This window comes from Dermacentor albipictus, chromosome 3 (genome assembly GCF_038994185.2).
Source record: "Dermacentor albipictus isolate Rhodes 1998 colony chromosome 3, USDA_Dalb.pri_finalv2, whole genome shotgun sequence".
Classification (NCBI taxonomy): domain Eukaryota; kingdom Metazoa; phylum Arthropoda; class Arachnida; order Ixodida; family Ixodidae; genus Dermacentor; species Dermacentor albipictus.
Window position 1 is genome coordinate 48617445 of NC_091823.1, and position 14449 is coordinate 48631893.

Here is a 14449-nt window from a genome sequence, read left to right on the forward strand (position 1 = left end):
ACATCGTTCTAGCCACAGCAGGGGCGTTTTGTAGCCGTAAAGCCGACGTCCTGTTTCTTATGTTGTTGGTAATAGTTGATAATTTGAATGGTGCATCGATACGTGTGCGGCATAAACTGCCACCTAATCTCGTACAAATGATCATATGAGACTGTGGTCACTGTGGCACAACGACACGAAGCTTCGTACAATTCGCTGGCACAATCCCGTCGTTACGAGAAACCTTCGTGTGTACGAAGTAGCACTCTGCAATAATGAACTACGACAATTTTCGTTCCCAGTACGAGGACGAGCTGCCTGGAAAATACCCTCGCAAACGCCTAAGAGGTGAACACGGAGCCGAAACAGAATCCGAAAGGCTGCTTCAAGAGATGCTAACAAAACAGCTTGACACCCGGTTTTCGGTCAAACAGTTAAGTGTACACCAACACCGTTTTCATTACCCTGTACCTTTACGCAATCTCTATCGTAATGCATGGTTTACACGTTGGTAAACGTCTTTAGTCTTTCAGAGCATCAAAAACACTTCACACCAGCTGGGAACTATGTGGAACTTCCTGTTGCTGGCGCGCGCTCCTTGGACGAGTACAAGGCAGTTGGATCACGAGAACAAGAGATACAAGTATTGTTGCAATGCGGTCTCACGAACGAAGAAATCGAACTGTATCTCCAGTCAAAAGAATCTGCGGTAAGTTGAATGTTTGCGGTCGTTTCGTAACATAGAGCCGATGTACTACGCAATAACGATTATAATAACTTATTGATGCATTGCCGTAAATTTGCGTGTTTAAAAGCACAGAAGCACTTCCGAGACTTGAAAGCTGTTAGGTGTCGCAATACTTTGATGGTTCACGCGCCCCCACAGCGCCAGTTTTTATGTACTGCTTGTTTTGCGCTGCCTACACCATGCTGTTTCCTGTCCATGTATCAGAATCAAACTTGGGTACCCAAATTTATGCCGACTGCTTTATTGCATTTCAGATGGTGAAGCAAAAGCACCCTTTGATGGATCCAACTTTATTGAATTTAAGGCTGAAGGAAATAGAATTGAAGGTGAAGGACGGCAAGAAGTGCATTGGAGATGCCTGCTTAAGCGAACTGAGAAGTGAAGAGCACTTGGGTTACTTAAAGATTAATAGTGACGACTCATTGCTCTCGAAGGACATCACTTGCACAAAGAGTCGTTCTTCACAAACAACAGTTCCGAAGGATCCCATGAGCCACATTGCAGACTTTTCGCAGAGATTGATGGAAAGAGTAATGAGCAAGAGAAAAAGGAAGAGGGAAGCCAAACCAGATGAATCCCCGTCACATATAAATGAGAACGAAACGCAAGCATTAGATAAGAGCAGCGAATGCGCTCAAGAGCAGCCTGGTCCAGATCCAACTGTTTATCATGCTGTTGTGCCACTTCCTGAAGATGAGATAGCAGCAGAAAGACTTGGGCTCAAAGAGATAAGGAAGCTGCCACGTTTCCAAAATTACAGTCCGGGGAGTGAAAGTCAAGTAAGTTGGCAAGTTTTCACTTCTGTCATGTATTTTAGTGTTAAAACAAAGTGCTTGTCATTTGAAAGACTAGCATGTGTTTCTCTAGGAAAACTGATGTGACAGCACCAAAATCACTGCCCTTACTATTTTAATGAACTCATAATAGAACAGTAATAAAACAGATTGGAGCAAGCACTCACTGTCTGTATGTATATTTGCGGTGCTGAATATGTGAACAATGTTATAATGAAGATTGATGTCCCAACTTGTCATGTGATCACGTGCATCCGAGGTTTGGTTGATCATGCTCTATTTCAGTGGGTGCTACAGTTCTGCAAAGAACCTGTAAATACAAGATCCAATGTTGTAGTGGTTATAGCTGCATTTGCTATTTTAGACCTCTGCCGTTTGAAACCTTGAAATTAGAGCAACACAGCAATGTAGCATCACCATGGTATCACCTGGGGTAGCTCAACAAGTCATTGTTCCTCATTTTGTAGCAGATTTTACCATACATTTATTACTTTTAATGCTACTTTAAAAAAGGAGAATTGGTATTACATGCTCATAAAGCACCTCATTTGTACCAATCTGATTTAGTGGTTTGGCATTGCTTGCAGCAATTTCTGTGACTTCTTGTATGATGACGAGTTATTGCTTACCTTTGCTTAAAATGGCCTTTCCTATAACAAGGTTCTACTGCAGTAACGTCATCTGAGAGATCATTTTATTTTGCGATTTTCAAACCCATTTCACACACAGGTGCTGTATTTGAAAAACCTGCACTACAGAGTGGACACTCGAGAGCTGATGGCACTCTTTTGTCGCTTTGATGAGGAGACTTGCCCGGTGAAGTACAGGCTCCTGTCCGGCAAGTTAAGGGGACAAGCATTTGTCACTTTACCAAGTAAGTACAGTATACTAGCAAGTTTAGAAACCAAGCCGGAAACCTTTTTTTTTTTTCATCGAATTACTTAGTACCATTTCTTTCATTACAGGCATACAGGCTGCAACAAAAGCTCTGGACTTGTGCAATGGATATGTTCTAAGAGGAAAGCCAGTCATTATAGAGTATGGAAAAAATCAGACATAAACTAGGCTTATACAAATCTTGGCGTTTATCGACTGCTGTTCAACCGTCATAGTCAACCCACTCACAAGAGGGCCAACATTGCAACTTAATATGCTGAAATGTGGGACTGAATCCAAGATGCAGCAAAATCTTAACAGTACATTATTGTACAAATCTCATATGCATTTTTATGTCACAACTCATACCAATCTGGTCAATATTTTGGTGCGTAGAATTTATTTAAGGATACAGTCAATCCCAATTCTCTGCAAGGATTTTTACACAAGTGGCAATACATAAAAAATGTAGAGAACTCTTAGGAAACATATTCTGCATGTCTATCACTACACAAGAGTAAGTTCAGATGACACTCTTGTGCATTTTGCTTGTCCTTGACTCCAGATGCTACTTGCCACTCGTTCTGCTGAGCACAAGGTCACGGGTTTGATTTCCTGGTGTTGTGGCAGCATTCTAATACGTAGTGGTAAAATGCAAAACCATTTATGGTACCGAGCTTTGCTTGCATGCTAAAGAACCAACCCATATGGTCAAAATTATTTCGGAGCATTGTACTACGGCACATCTCGTAGCCCCCGTGTATTTTAAGGTGTTAAACCCCATGAAAGGAAGAACCTGTTACCCACCTGAGCAGCATGAAGTTATCCCATGAATCGCAACTCCAGTTGCCAGCTTCCAGCATTGTCGCATTCCACTCCTTTGCTGAATGCACCCATAATATAATGCAGACTTGCAAAGTCTGAAATTTTGACAACTACCAGTTCACCTGCGATGTGCAATGACGCCCAGTAGATATTGGTGCAATGCAAGTGACATTATTTGGATATAGCAATCATTAATGGCACCTGTCATCATTTTTGTAGCATAGTTCCTGTGTTTCCCACAAGCACAGGTTCACTCGAGGAACTGCTCATCACACCTAGCCAACTTGCTTGTTGCTATCCCAAAATATTCACAACAATGAGATCCTGTTGTGCATCATGTACTGCAACTACAATGTTGTTCTGGCACAAACCCAATTGCCCATACTTCCAGCCTATCTATGCTAAGAACAAATACATAGTATAACAATGTATGTAGAATTAGCTCACTTACTAGGGCACACAAACACACACTCTAATGTGAACCAACCTCATATGCTCCAGCAGGAGCAGGAAAGTACGGCCCTTGAAACTGTAAATGTTAGGCCTAAGTCATTTACTAGCTCCACTGTGCAAGTTTTCATAGAGAATCCACAATGCAAAAAGATAAAAGAACTCCAACAAACATTACCGAAAGCCAACATCAATCCATCACAGGCTCCTTTAGCACACATCACTTGCGGCTATTTATGCAATGAATTTACAATGCACTAAGGAACTGAGACACCACTTTAACATCTAAACGATGTTCAAAGAACATTTATTCGTTCTCTCTCTCCTGATGGTTCGATGTAGCTGCAGCAAAGAAATAAAGGCCTTAGTGCTGTACATTAGGATGACTCAGTTTTAAGCCGCTCTGTCCAGTCGTAAGGTTCCCACCATTTGGCAAACTCCAGGACTTTCTTCTTCTGCTCGTCGAAGCTCTCGTGCCGTTGCTTCAGCCAGAGCCTGGGCTCCGAGTCCAGCATGCCCCCCACCACTTCCTGAAATGAGGTAAAGATATGTGCGATTTAAAGCGCAATCTGTACAGCAACCACTTTAACCGCTTATGCAAACACCCAGAATACTGCAGGTGCTGTTTCAACATTCCTTTAGACTGCCCTGGGATTTCTCATCGCTCGCAATCACTCACTAGTAGTAAGAGGATAGCAGAGAAAAGATTGGAATGAAATATTAATTGCTACAATATTGACCACAGGAAAGCTGAATCTGAAGCAAGGCCTCTTTTTCACTTGACAAAAACATTGGCTGGGAATATGTACGTGAACCAATTTTGATGGAGGCAGTGTGTACAAAGCAGTTAGCCATCAGGAGTTTTTATTTTTGACAAAATTGGTTGACTACAGGTTGTCCACCATCAAGTGGACATATGCTATATACATAAATGGACAATAAAGAAGTTCCAGTCTTGCCCAAATTTCAAAACAATGAGAATGGTGAATTACATAACACATTATTTATTACACATAGTGGCTTGCCATCCCTTAATAGTATCAGCTGTAGAAAACAACTACCACATCATGCAAACAATATATTCTGGAAAACCACAGCCTTGGTTGCTACCTATTAACAATTCTTTCTACCAGCACTGCTAGCTATATTTGCCCTCGGTGCCAATTTATCACTATTGTCTTGGATCACAACCTTGTCATGCAAGACAACAGTGCTCTTGGAGCTCACTTTTCATCAAAGTCTTTGTGGCACAGTTGGTTCCAAGAGCACCAATTTCTGGAGTACAAGGTTTGACACCTGCTAAGCGACCTTCTTTTTTGATTTTTTTAACTTTAATTGCGGCATGATGAAGTGATCATCCTGGGAGCCTACTATGACAACAGCCTACGGCACACCTACAAACACAGCTGGAAAGTTAACCAAGCTAGAGCGCTACATATTGAAGCTAGATTAGTTCATACATCCCTTCATCTATGTTGAATCGAAACATTAGTATTGACGATCGTACTGTGCAACATACTTGAAAACAATGAGTACTTTCATAAACTTTTTGTGGGTTCAGATTCGTGTTTTAATTTAGGCTTACAGAAGTTGCAAGTCTCAGTTTGTTTTGATGCCTAAAGTAAATGGAACATTTTAATAATTAACTAGCCTTCGCCAGCTATTGCAACAACCCATCACTTTTTCAAGAGCTGGAGCGGTAACCTGAAAATGTTTCACAATCTAACTTTTACATCTGAAATGCCAGATCTATGAACTTGGTAAGCGTGACATAATGTGAGAGTAAGTTGCACCACAACTTTTCACTATACCGCCCATTACACTACACCCTTTGGAGCACACTCATGGGATCCAACCACCATATAACAGGTAATCCTCATTTTAAGATTTCCAGTAACACAATTCCTCATATGAAAAACACACACCTCACCTGTATAACACAACTTTAATCTCTGTCCTTTAGATGCAAACAGAAATTGAGTGCGTACATAGGCACAACCTCATACCTGTCAACCACAAATTTTTTAGGTTCACACTGAGCACACACCTTTCACCTTTTATGAAATACACATGCACTTTGAAGGTAAATGACGGGTTACCTTCAAATGCAGTACACAAACAGCAGTCAATAGCTTTCTTCGACTCTTTTATCCTGTTTTCATGGGGGTCGAAGATTGGTGGTGGTTGGACTTTTACTGCTGATACAATGGTACCAGTATAAAGAACATGTGCCCTCATGTGACTGATCTACGAGGTGCACGTTCATCGCTGAACAACAACTAATGTGGCCCTTTGAAACACACATGCTGTTGTGCGAGATTTTTGGAGCATCTGAGGTTTTAAAGGTGGCAGTCGCTTTCCACGCTGGCACTTGAGAGAAGACACATTATGAATAGGCTTATATGTATAGCCGCCCGTACTACTGCTACACATGTGCTGGTTAATGGCTCTGTTCTCTATGAAAAGACGCAACAAACTCTACCTGATGTCCTCACTGCAACAAACATGCTCCTACAAGCACCTCATTCATTCAAAGAGGACCCGCCGTGGTTGCTCAGTGGCTATGGTGTTGGGCTGCTGAGCACGAGGTCGCGGGATCGAATCCCGGCCACGGCGGCCGCATTTCGATGGGGGCAAAATGCGAAAACACCCGTGTGCTTAGATTTAGGTGCACGTTAAAGAACCCCAGGTGGTCAAAATTTCCGGAGTCCTCCACTACGGCGTGCCTCATAATCAGAAAGTGGTTTTGGCACGTAAAACCCCAAAATATTATTATTATTATCATTCAAAGAGGACCTGAAGCACCTTTTATTGAAGTGGAGAAATGCATTTGAAGTTAAAACAGGCTATTTCAGAAACGCATTGCTGCGAAAAGTACTTAAATGCATTTAGCAGAAGCGGAATCAACAATCAATCAATCAATGGCAATCAAACACCCCCTTTGCAGTGCTTTTGCTCCTTTTTCAATGCCTTGCACTGCGAAGGCTACGGCGTGGCGGGGCGTGCCAACAATGCTCCGCTTACTGAATGTCATTGTGGCACACATTTCAAATTTGATTTTGGATTTTCACGTAAACACCACTACTTCCAATCTTGGCACCTTCGACGCGCCAAACACAAGGAAAATGTCATCGTCCTCAGCGAGCCACACTGCACTTGGCCAGTGGACTCAACACGGCACCCTGCGGCTACCGCGGTATCTACACTACATAGCAGGCCACAGCTACGTGCAACTGTAGTGCGTATGCCAGGCACGTACCCAGGGGGGGGCCTGGGGGGGCCCGGGCCCCCCCTGAAATCAAATGGCATATACCCCCCCCCCCCCCCCCCTCCCAACCCACGCCACCACTCCCCACACATTCCTAAAGCGCCGCCAGATCAATGTTGAGACTTCGCAGCTGTTCATCGGTCAGCATTATGCTGCCTTTTTCACTCCTTTTAGATGGCGGTAGTTATCGGCATCTCTTGTAATGTGAAGGACAGTTTTCTCGTAGATTCCGCACCCGCGCGATTAACTCGACATGCGTTCAGTTGTCACCATCTATTCAACCGTCACGAGCATAGCTGTTGCTTTTGTTAGTTCAACCTTCTTTGTTCAGGCTGATCCTGGGACCTGGAGAGGGATGCGGCTGTTTCTCAGCTGGTCTGTACTCTCATGGAAAGAGTTGCGGCCGGAGAAAACGCCAATTGCGTTTAACTTATCCCTTTGATTCATTGTTTCCTTGAGTTACGGCTCGCCGCGACGCTGACAGATCTCCGGAACCATCTACACGTGATATGGGTTAGATAAGGTGGGAAATAAAATAATGTGAAAGAGCGTCCATCATGAAACCCTGCAATAACCCTTAAACCCATAAGCAAGATGACTGTCGCCCGTTACCTCGTCTGTTTTTCCCTAACTGTATAGCACTTTTTGTGCAAAACTGGCAACTGGAAACAAAAATCGCAAGGAGTTGAGATATTTAGTGATCTACTAAGGGAGAGAGCTAAGGCAACAACCAAACTGCAAGCAAAAGCGAATAATAAAAAAGTTAACCGTTGTTTATGAGAATATTTATGGATCAACATATTTTTATTTAAAAAGGAAGTAGAGAAATCGCCGCCGGAAGTGGAGAACAATTACTTGTTTTGAATGACGCTTCTACAGTTATCGGTCGAACCGCCTCACGTAGCCACTTCTCTGCTGTGCTTATGTGGGTGTGTTTCTAACCTTTCGCGGTGAGCGCAGTGCGTCTAGAATCGCAGAGTCTTGCGCTCTACGCGGTTTTATGGGACTGGCGGCCGCACAGCGTTACGCAATTCGCGGAACTGTCGAAACTGATCAACAAGGCGCAAATAACTGATATTCGAAACTATAACATGAAAAAGACTGAAGAAGCCGTAAAAAATGAACGCAGCCTGAAATCAGTAAACATGAAACCTGGCGTAGGACAAACCATGATGTATGCACTAAAAGATACGAAGGATAATATCATCAGCAATCTCGAAGATATAGTAAAAGCAGCGGAAAAATTCTAAGCTGACCTGTATACAGTACCCAGAGGAGTCACGATAGTTCGCTTAGAAACAGTAATGAACAGGATACAGAAACCCTCCTATATCTAGCGATGAGGTCAGAAGGGCCCTGCAAGACATGAAACGATGAAGAGCGAGAGGATAAGGTGGAATAACAGTCGATTTAATCAAAGATGGAGGAGACATAATGCTTGGAAAACTGGCGGCTCTTTATACGAAGTGTCTATCGACTGCAAGGGTCCCAGAAAACTGGACGAATGCAGACATTATACTAATCCACAAAAAAAGGAGACGTTAAAGAATTGAACAATTATGGGACCATTAGCTTGCTCCCAGTATTATATGAAATATTTACCAAAATAATCTCCAATAGAATAAGGTTAACACTGGATTTTGTCAACCAAGGGAACAGGCTGGCTTCAAGAAGAGATACTTTACGATGGATCACATCCATGTCATCAACCAGGTTATCGCGAAATCTGCAGAGTACAATAAGCCTCTCTCTGTGGCTTATATAGATTACGAAAAGGCATTTGATTCAGTAGAGATACCAGCAATCGTAGAGGCACTACGTAATCAAGGAGTACAGAACGCTTACGTAAAAAGCTTGGAAAATATTGCTACATGCGTGAGGTATTTGTTTGTTTGAACGAGGCGCGTAGGCGCCATCACTCCAGAAAAGAGGAGGAAGAACGAACTGGGCTCGCGCTGTGAATCTAACTGGTCAGCGCTGCAACCGTTGTTGTAAATATAATCTGTAAATAGTTTGTCGTCTTACTGAGTCGTCTTTCGCGTTAGAATATCTACGAGGTTCTACAGCTACCTTAATTCTACACAAGAAAAGCAGGGAGATACCTATAGAGAAAGGGGTCAGACAGGGAGACACAATTTCTCCAAAGCTATTTTCTGCGTGCCTAGAATAATTCAAGCTATTAAACTGGGAAGGCTTAGGAGTAAAGATCGACGGCAAATATCTCAGCAACCTTCGGTTTGCCGATGACATTGTTCTATTCAACAACAATGCAGACGAGTTACAACAAATGATTGGAGACCTTAACAGAGAGAGTCTAAGGGTGGGGTTGAATATTGTTATGCAGAAGATGAAGATAATGATAAATAGCCGGGCAAAGGAACAAGAGAGCAGGATGGCCAGTCGGCCACTAGAGACTGTGAAGGAGTACGTTTACCCAGGTCAAATAATCAGAGGGAACCCTGATCATGAGAAGGAAATTCACAGAAGAATAAAAATAGGTTGGATCGCATACGGCAGACATTGCCAGCTCCTGACTGGAAGCTTACCATTATTATTGAAAAATAAAGTGTGCAATCAGTGCATTTTGCTAGTGCAATATGTCCAGTGCCAATGCATTTTCCAGTGCATTTCCCAGTGCGTTTTGCCTGTGCATATGGGGCAGAGACTTGAGAGCAAGTTAAGGACCACGCAAAGAGCGATCGAACGAAGATTGCTAGGCATAACATTAAGAGAGAAAGAGAGTGGTTTGCATCAAAGAGTGAACGGGTATAGACGATATTCTAATTGACATCAAGAGGAAAAAAATGTTGCTGGGCAGGTCATGTAATGCGCCGGTTAGATAACCGTTGGACCATTAGGGTTGCAGAATGGGTACCAAGTGAAGGGAAACGCAATCGAGAACAACAAAACACTAGGTGGAGCGATGAAATTAGGAAATTCACAGGCGCTAGTTGGAATCGGTTGGCGCAGGACAGGGGTAACTGGAGATCGCAGGGAGAGGCCTTCGTCCTGCAGTGGACATAAAACAGGATGATGATGATGATGATGTGATGATGATGATGGAGGTGGTGGGCCCCCCCCCGAAAAAAGATCCTGGGTACGTGCCTGGCGTATGCGCAGTGTTTGTGCTTGACAGGGCTTGAGTGCGTGCGGGCGCTCACATGCTTGCCTGGCTGTGCTACATGGTGCGGACTGGCTTTGTCCTGCACCAGCTTGACTAATGGATAATAGCCACATCCCACTTGTGCATTTTGAAATGTTATCAATAGCTAAATACAAAGCAAGGTCTGCCAAGGCGTCTAACCAAAAGCAGCCAGGAGCGAGCGCACACTGGCAAGCGTACATATTGTCTGACCTTACTTTTCACGTGGTTCAAGGGTAGTTGAGTGATCAAAACTAGTTGAAATTAGTGAGACCCAACAGCTACAACACTGATAAGCAGGGTGGCCAAAGTTTATTCCTACGCGGGCAGCTGTGGCTGAGTGTGAGCAGGTGATAGTTGGCTTCTTCCGGAAGTACGCAATTATTATATAAATTTGAAAGCAGATTGTTACTTCAGCCTGTTTATTGAACTTCGTGAATAAATTACACAGTAACACTAGGAAGAAGCGCACTGATCCAAACACCCTTCTCAGTTGATGTCGGCTATTGGCCGATAGCAGCTGCATAGGAGAATATGCTATAGTATTACAAAATAAAGGGTCCAGAAAAGAGTGAGGAGCAGGCTTCTGATAGGAAGGTGACTTTGCACTCTGCTTGCAAGCTCCACACACCGCACACAGCTGCAAAACTTGGCTGAGATGTTCACAGCAGCGTTTGCTATCTGCAGACTATGTTTTCTCACCAAGCCCGAAGGGTGCTTCAGGACCCCTTTAATAAACCAAATAGCTTTTTAGAAGCGTTCGGCTATTTACTTAGATTAAAGGGCCCCTCACCAGTGCTGGCCATCTGGAGCTGACGAGCGCAGAGAATACATTGTGTGATAACGATCGTGTCTGCAAAGTATTACGTCGCTATGCGCTGTGGAAAAAATCTGAAATTTCAAACTGAATGCCATTCTTCCTTCTCCTCGCGGCCACCATGCTCCAAGCTGGACGGTGACGTAGTCGCATCCCTGTGCCTACGTACTTCAGTCCGCAGTGTGACGTCGCTAGTGGTGACATGTGACTTCAAGAACTATTCAAGGCACAATCTGTAATTTGTCTTATCTGTTCCTTGAATTGACAAATTGAAGTTTAGAGAAATAATAAAACACACAAACGGAAAGTCTGTGTGTTTTTTGCTTTAGTTTGCACCAAAGCAAGAGAGATGTACTTCCGCTTGGTCTCCTTGTTCCCACGGTCGTGCGGTCACGTGTGCAGGTACCGAAACTATACCATTTTCTACCGTGTTCCGGCGTGTGATCATGCTCAGTGATCCGCTTGTTCTGCCTCAGTATTCGTGTAGCACTGAATTATACTGCTAGTCATGTGTCCATGTGCGCTGTGTGAAACAATAATAGCTTGCACGTAACACTGCCAGCGGAAATGCGCATCGCTGAAAAAAAAAAAGAAAAGCAAGGAGAAAAAGAAAAGTGAAGGCGGAGCCTGTGACGTATGCGTCACGCGCTCCTCAAGGTCTGGCATGTGGGTACGCAGGGAAAGAATTCGCTTGCGAAGGCTAGACGGGGCGAGTGGAGAGGGAGTCTCGCTATGCAGTGGAGCCCGCCTAATGAAATCATAGGTTAGCAGCACTGAAATCTCTACTATTAATGAGCCGACCTGAAAATTTTTTCGGCAAAACACTTCCTACAGGACATGTAGCAACTTCCAGCATATTATACCAAAAATTTGCTATGGGGCCTGGTGAGGGGCCCCTTAACAATCATTGTCGATGGTTTCCGTGCACAACTGTTTTGGGTCACAGTGTCACTTTCAGCTACTTTGCTGTTGCTGATTTCTCGTGCTTCAGGAACTTGTCTAAAAGACTTGTTCGAAGAAGACGTACTTCTCTGGCATATAGCATCTTGTGTGGCCATAAGGCAGCAGTGCAGGTAACATCACAATGCATCACAATTTCCTCTATTGTGTGAATTTTTTTCAATTTTGCCCTGCCCCATCTTTGAACACTTTAAGGCATTTTCGTGAACAGAATAAATTTTTTTAGAATCGTTGAACAAAATGAAATCCGTAAGCTTTAAAAAAAATCAGGAGAGTCAGCAAGTATACAATCTCGGCAAACAAGCCAAAATTTTAGGACTGCCATTTCAGGTGGCATTACTATAACACAAAAGTGACTTCACACAATTTCTTTCAAGCAGTAGCAATTAATTGCAAAGAAAACAGCTTTTGAATACACCACTAAAAATAATGAGGTGCAAATAACATCTTTTGTTTGTGCTTGAGTTGTGCCTCTTTAATTATGCGCATTTAGTGTGAACAACACACACTCTATGAGATAGCTATCAGGATAGCATCTGCTACTGAGTGACCTTAATGGCACACTGTTACGTTTTGCCAAAAAACTATCAGTCATATTTCACTCAGACTTAACGTTCTGGTTCTTTCTTCTAGTAAACATTGATATTAAAAAGCCAGAACGCACCAGGACAATAATATTCAGATGTTCTTGACACCATTAAAGCTGACTACCAATCAATCTACACTGCTGCCAATACCTTTCCAAAATAAACTGGGAAGTCTTTTTCATCTTCAACAACGTGAGCAAATCCTCCTTGGAGACCGAAATCAACCGAGAAGTAGGGCAGCCCTCTGGGAATCTGTAACAGTAAGAGGGATTTTATTAGATGGCATAAGTCAGCAGGACATTTTTTTTTTTTTTTTTCTCTGCTTACAGGTCACAAGCTTCATTCCCAGCTATGGGATGCAAGATTCCATTGCAAGTGGAATATTACGCCTTTCAGAGACTTTATAATATGTGGAAGAACCCCGAGTGAACAAGATTCATAGAGCCCATTTATTGCATTCTCCCATAAAGACCACAAGTAAATTTATGATGTCAAGGCCAGCCGGTGCTTTCCACCCAGCAAACCAACAAAATCCATACCAACTTCTGCTTCCTTTCAGAGAGTCTACAAATGTAATATATGCTTATATCATACAAATTTCAAAGTCAATACAAAGACCTGATATCTTAAAGATGAAGCCACATCTGTGTCATGTATGGCTGTGGTCTAAAAGCTGGTTTCCAAACACTTGTAATTTGTGTTCAAATATCAGGGTCATCATGAAACTTTCTTTTTCATGTTTTCCCTACATGCAGGGATGGAACAGCTTTTTGGAGCAATTTTTCAAGCAGAAAATCTTGGTTTTGAAGCAGAATACTATATTGAAATTTGGAGCAGGTGAATGCGGGGGAAAAGAACATTTTTGGAGCTGCAAATCTTAAATTTAGAGCAGAACATGCCAAATCTGGAACAGCTCAATTAATTAGGTGGTCACAACTTTACTTCTTCCTTTTTGTATCAAAAGGGTACTGATATGATATTTATGACTGTTCATTTGTGTTATATGAAGGTCCTAGAACTCTAAACCCTAGAAAACATTGTGGCAGGCCTCACAGCATCATAAATAAATTATTATAACTGCTTGTCTACAGTCAGTTTCGGTTTCCTTTCCCAGGAGGATACTGTGTCGTGACATCACGACACGGTATGTGATCACGTAGAAGCAAGACACCGCGACGTTTCGACACTCGCTCTGGCTTGCTCGGTCATCCACTATGCTGCTACATCGGCCCTCACAATGAGTAGCAGCATACGAGGCAACCAAGCAAGTCGGAACAAGTGTCAAGACATTACAATGTCCTGCTCCCACACTGTGTTGTGGCATCACGACACAGTACCCTTCTGGAAACGAAAATGGCTGTAGAAAAGCGGTTATATTAAATTATTTACAACACTGTGAGGCTTGCCTCTATTTTTCTAGGGTTTAGAGCTCTAGGGCCTTCATTTAACACAAAAAATGAACAGTAAAAGATATCATGCCGATATCTCCGTTAACTCCTGCAGTCACAGATCCGACTTCAGAGTGCGTAAAAGACTGCTGTGTTCCACTTTCTAAAGCTTGCCAGGTATAGTGAAGTCCCTATAACTCTAGCTAATAACTCTCACAGCATTTTGGGTCCTGTGATGATGCCAGGCATTTAAACTGAAAGAAACTCGCAGTGTTTGAACAGACAAAGGCGTGAGATTATAATTTTGAGTGAAAATCCCGTTTCCGCCTGCCACTTATGTGCAAGTATGATGCCTGAACACAAACTAAAATTTTTATCGAACATTAGGGTCCACGCATTCACGTTTTCTCCATTTTTCATGAAATGCTCAGGCTCTCGGCACAGCTTCGTCATATGCTAGAGGAATTTTTGCGTACTGTGTATCGGTGGGGATCACATGATGCCGGCCAACATGACACCGTACCTGCAGCCATGTTCACGCTTGGCTAGATGGTTGGTTGGCAGACTACAGGCATTCTTCAAAAAATTCGAAACATAATATGTAAAATGCTTTGT

At 43.0% G+C, this 14449-nt stretch overlaps 2 protein-coding genes across 3 annotated transcripts in view; one reads left to right on the plus strand and one right to left on the minus strand.

Moving 5' to 3' along the window:
- Positions 1 to 13: 13 nt before the first annotated feature.
- On the plus strand, positions 14 to 13071 carry LOC135898143 (RNA-binding protein 41-like). Of its 2 annotated transcripts, XM_065426903.2 has the most exons (6): positions 14 to 412; positions 505 to 688; positions 982 to 1506; positions 2251 to 2395; positions 2487 to 2559; positions 12776 to 13071. In XM_065426903.2, the coding sequence occupies exons 1-6, from the start codon at positions 255 to 257 to the stop codon at positions 12873 to 12875; spliced, it is 1185 nt and encodes a 394-aa protein (XP_065282975.1). In that variant the 5' UTR covers positions 14 to 254; the 3' UTR covers positions 12876 to 13071. The 2 variants fall into 2 exon arrangements, with proteins under 2 accessions (XP_065282975.1, XP_065282976.1); XM_065426904.2 differs by lacking the exon at positions 2487 to 2559.
- LOC135898142 (CWF19-like protein 2) overlaps positions 3959 to 14449 on the minus strand; it is a 29014-nt gene continuing 18523 nt past the window's right edge. Inside the window, exons 16-17 of the mRNA XM_065426902.2 lie at positions 12597 to 12698; positions 3959 to 4202 (exon numbers count right to left, since the gene is read on the minus strand). Coding sequence (XP_065282974.1) covers positions 4050 to 4202; positions 12597 to 12698 — 255 coding nt within the window. The 3' untranslated portion in view covers positions 3959 to 4049. The remainder of the gene's footprint in view (positions 4203 to 12596; positions 12699 to 14449) is intronic.

What these genes read in the sequence shown, in the direction of transcription:
- LOC135898143 (XM_065426903.2), top strand. Translation starts at nt 255, where the DNA reads ATGAACTACGACAATTTTCGTTCCCAGTACGAGGACGAGCTGCCTGGA. An exon ending in GTCCGGGGAGTGAAAGTCAA is followed by an intron (nt 1,507 to 2,250) that starts GTAAGTTGGCAA and finishes TTTCACACACAG; the next exon opens with GTGCTGTATTTGAAAAACCT. An exon ending in AGCATTTGTCACTTTACCAA is followed by an intron (nt 2,396 to 2,486) that starts GTAAGTACAGTA and finishes CTTTCATTACAG; the next exon opens with GCATACAGGCTGCAACAAAA.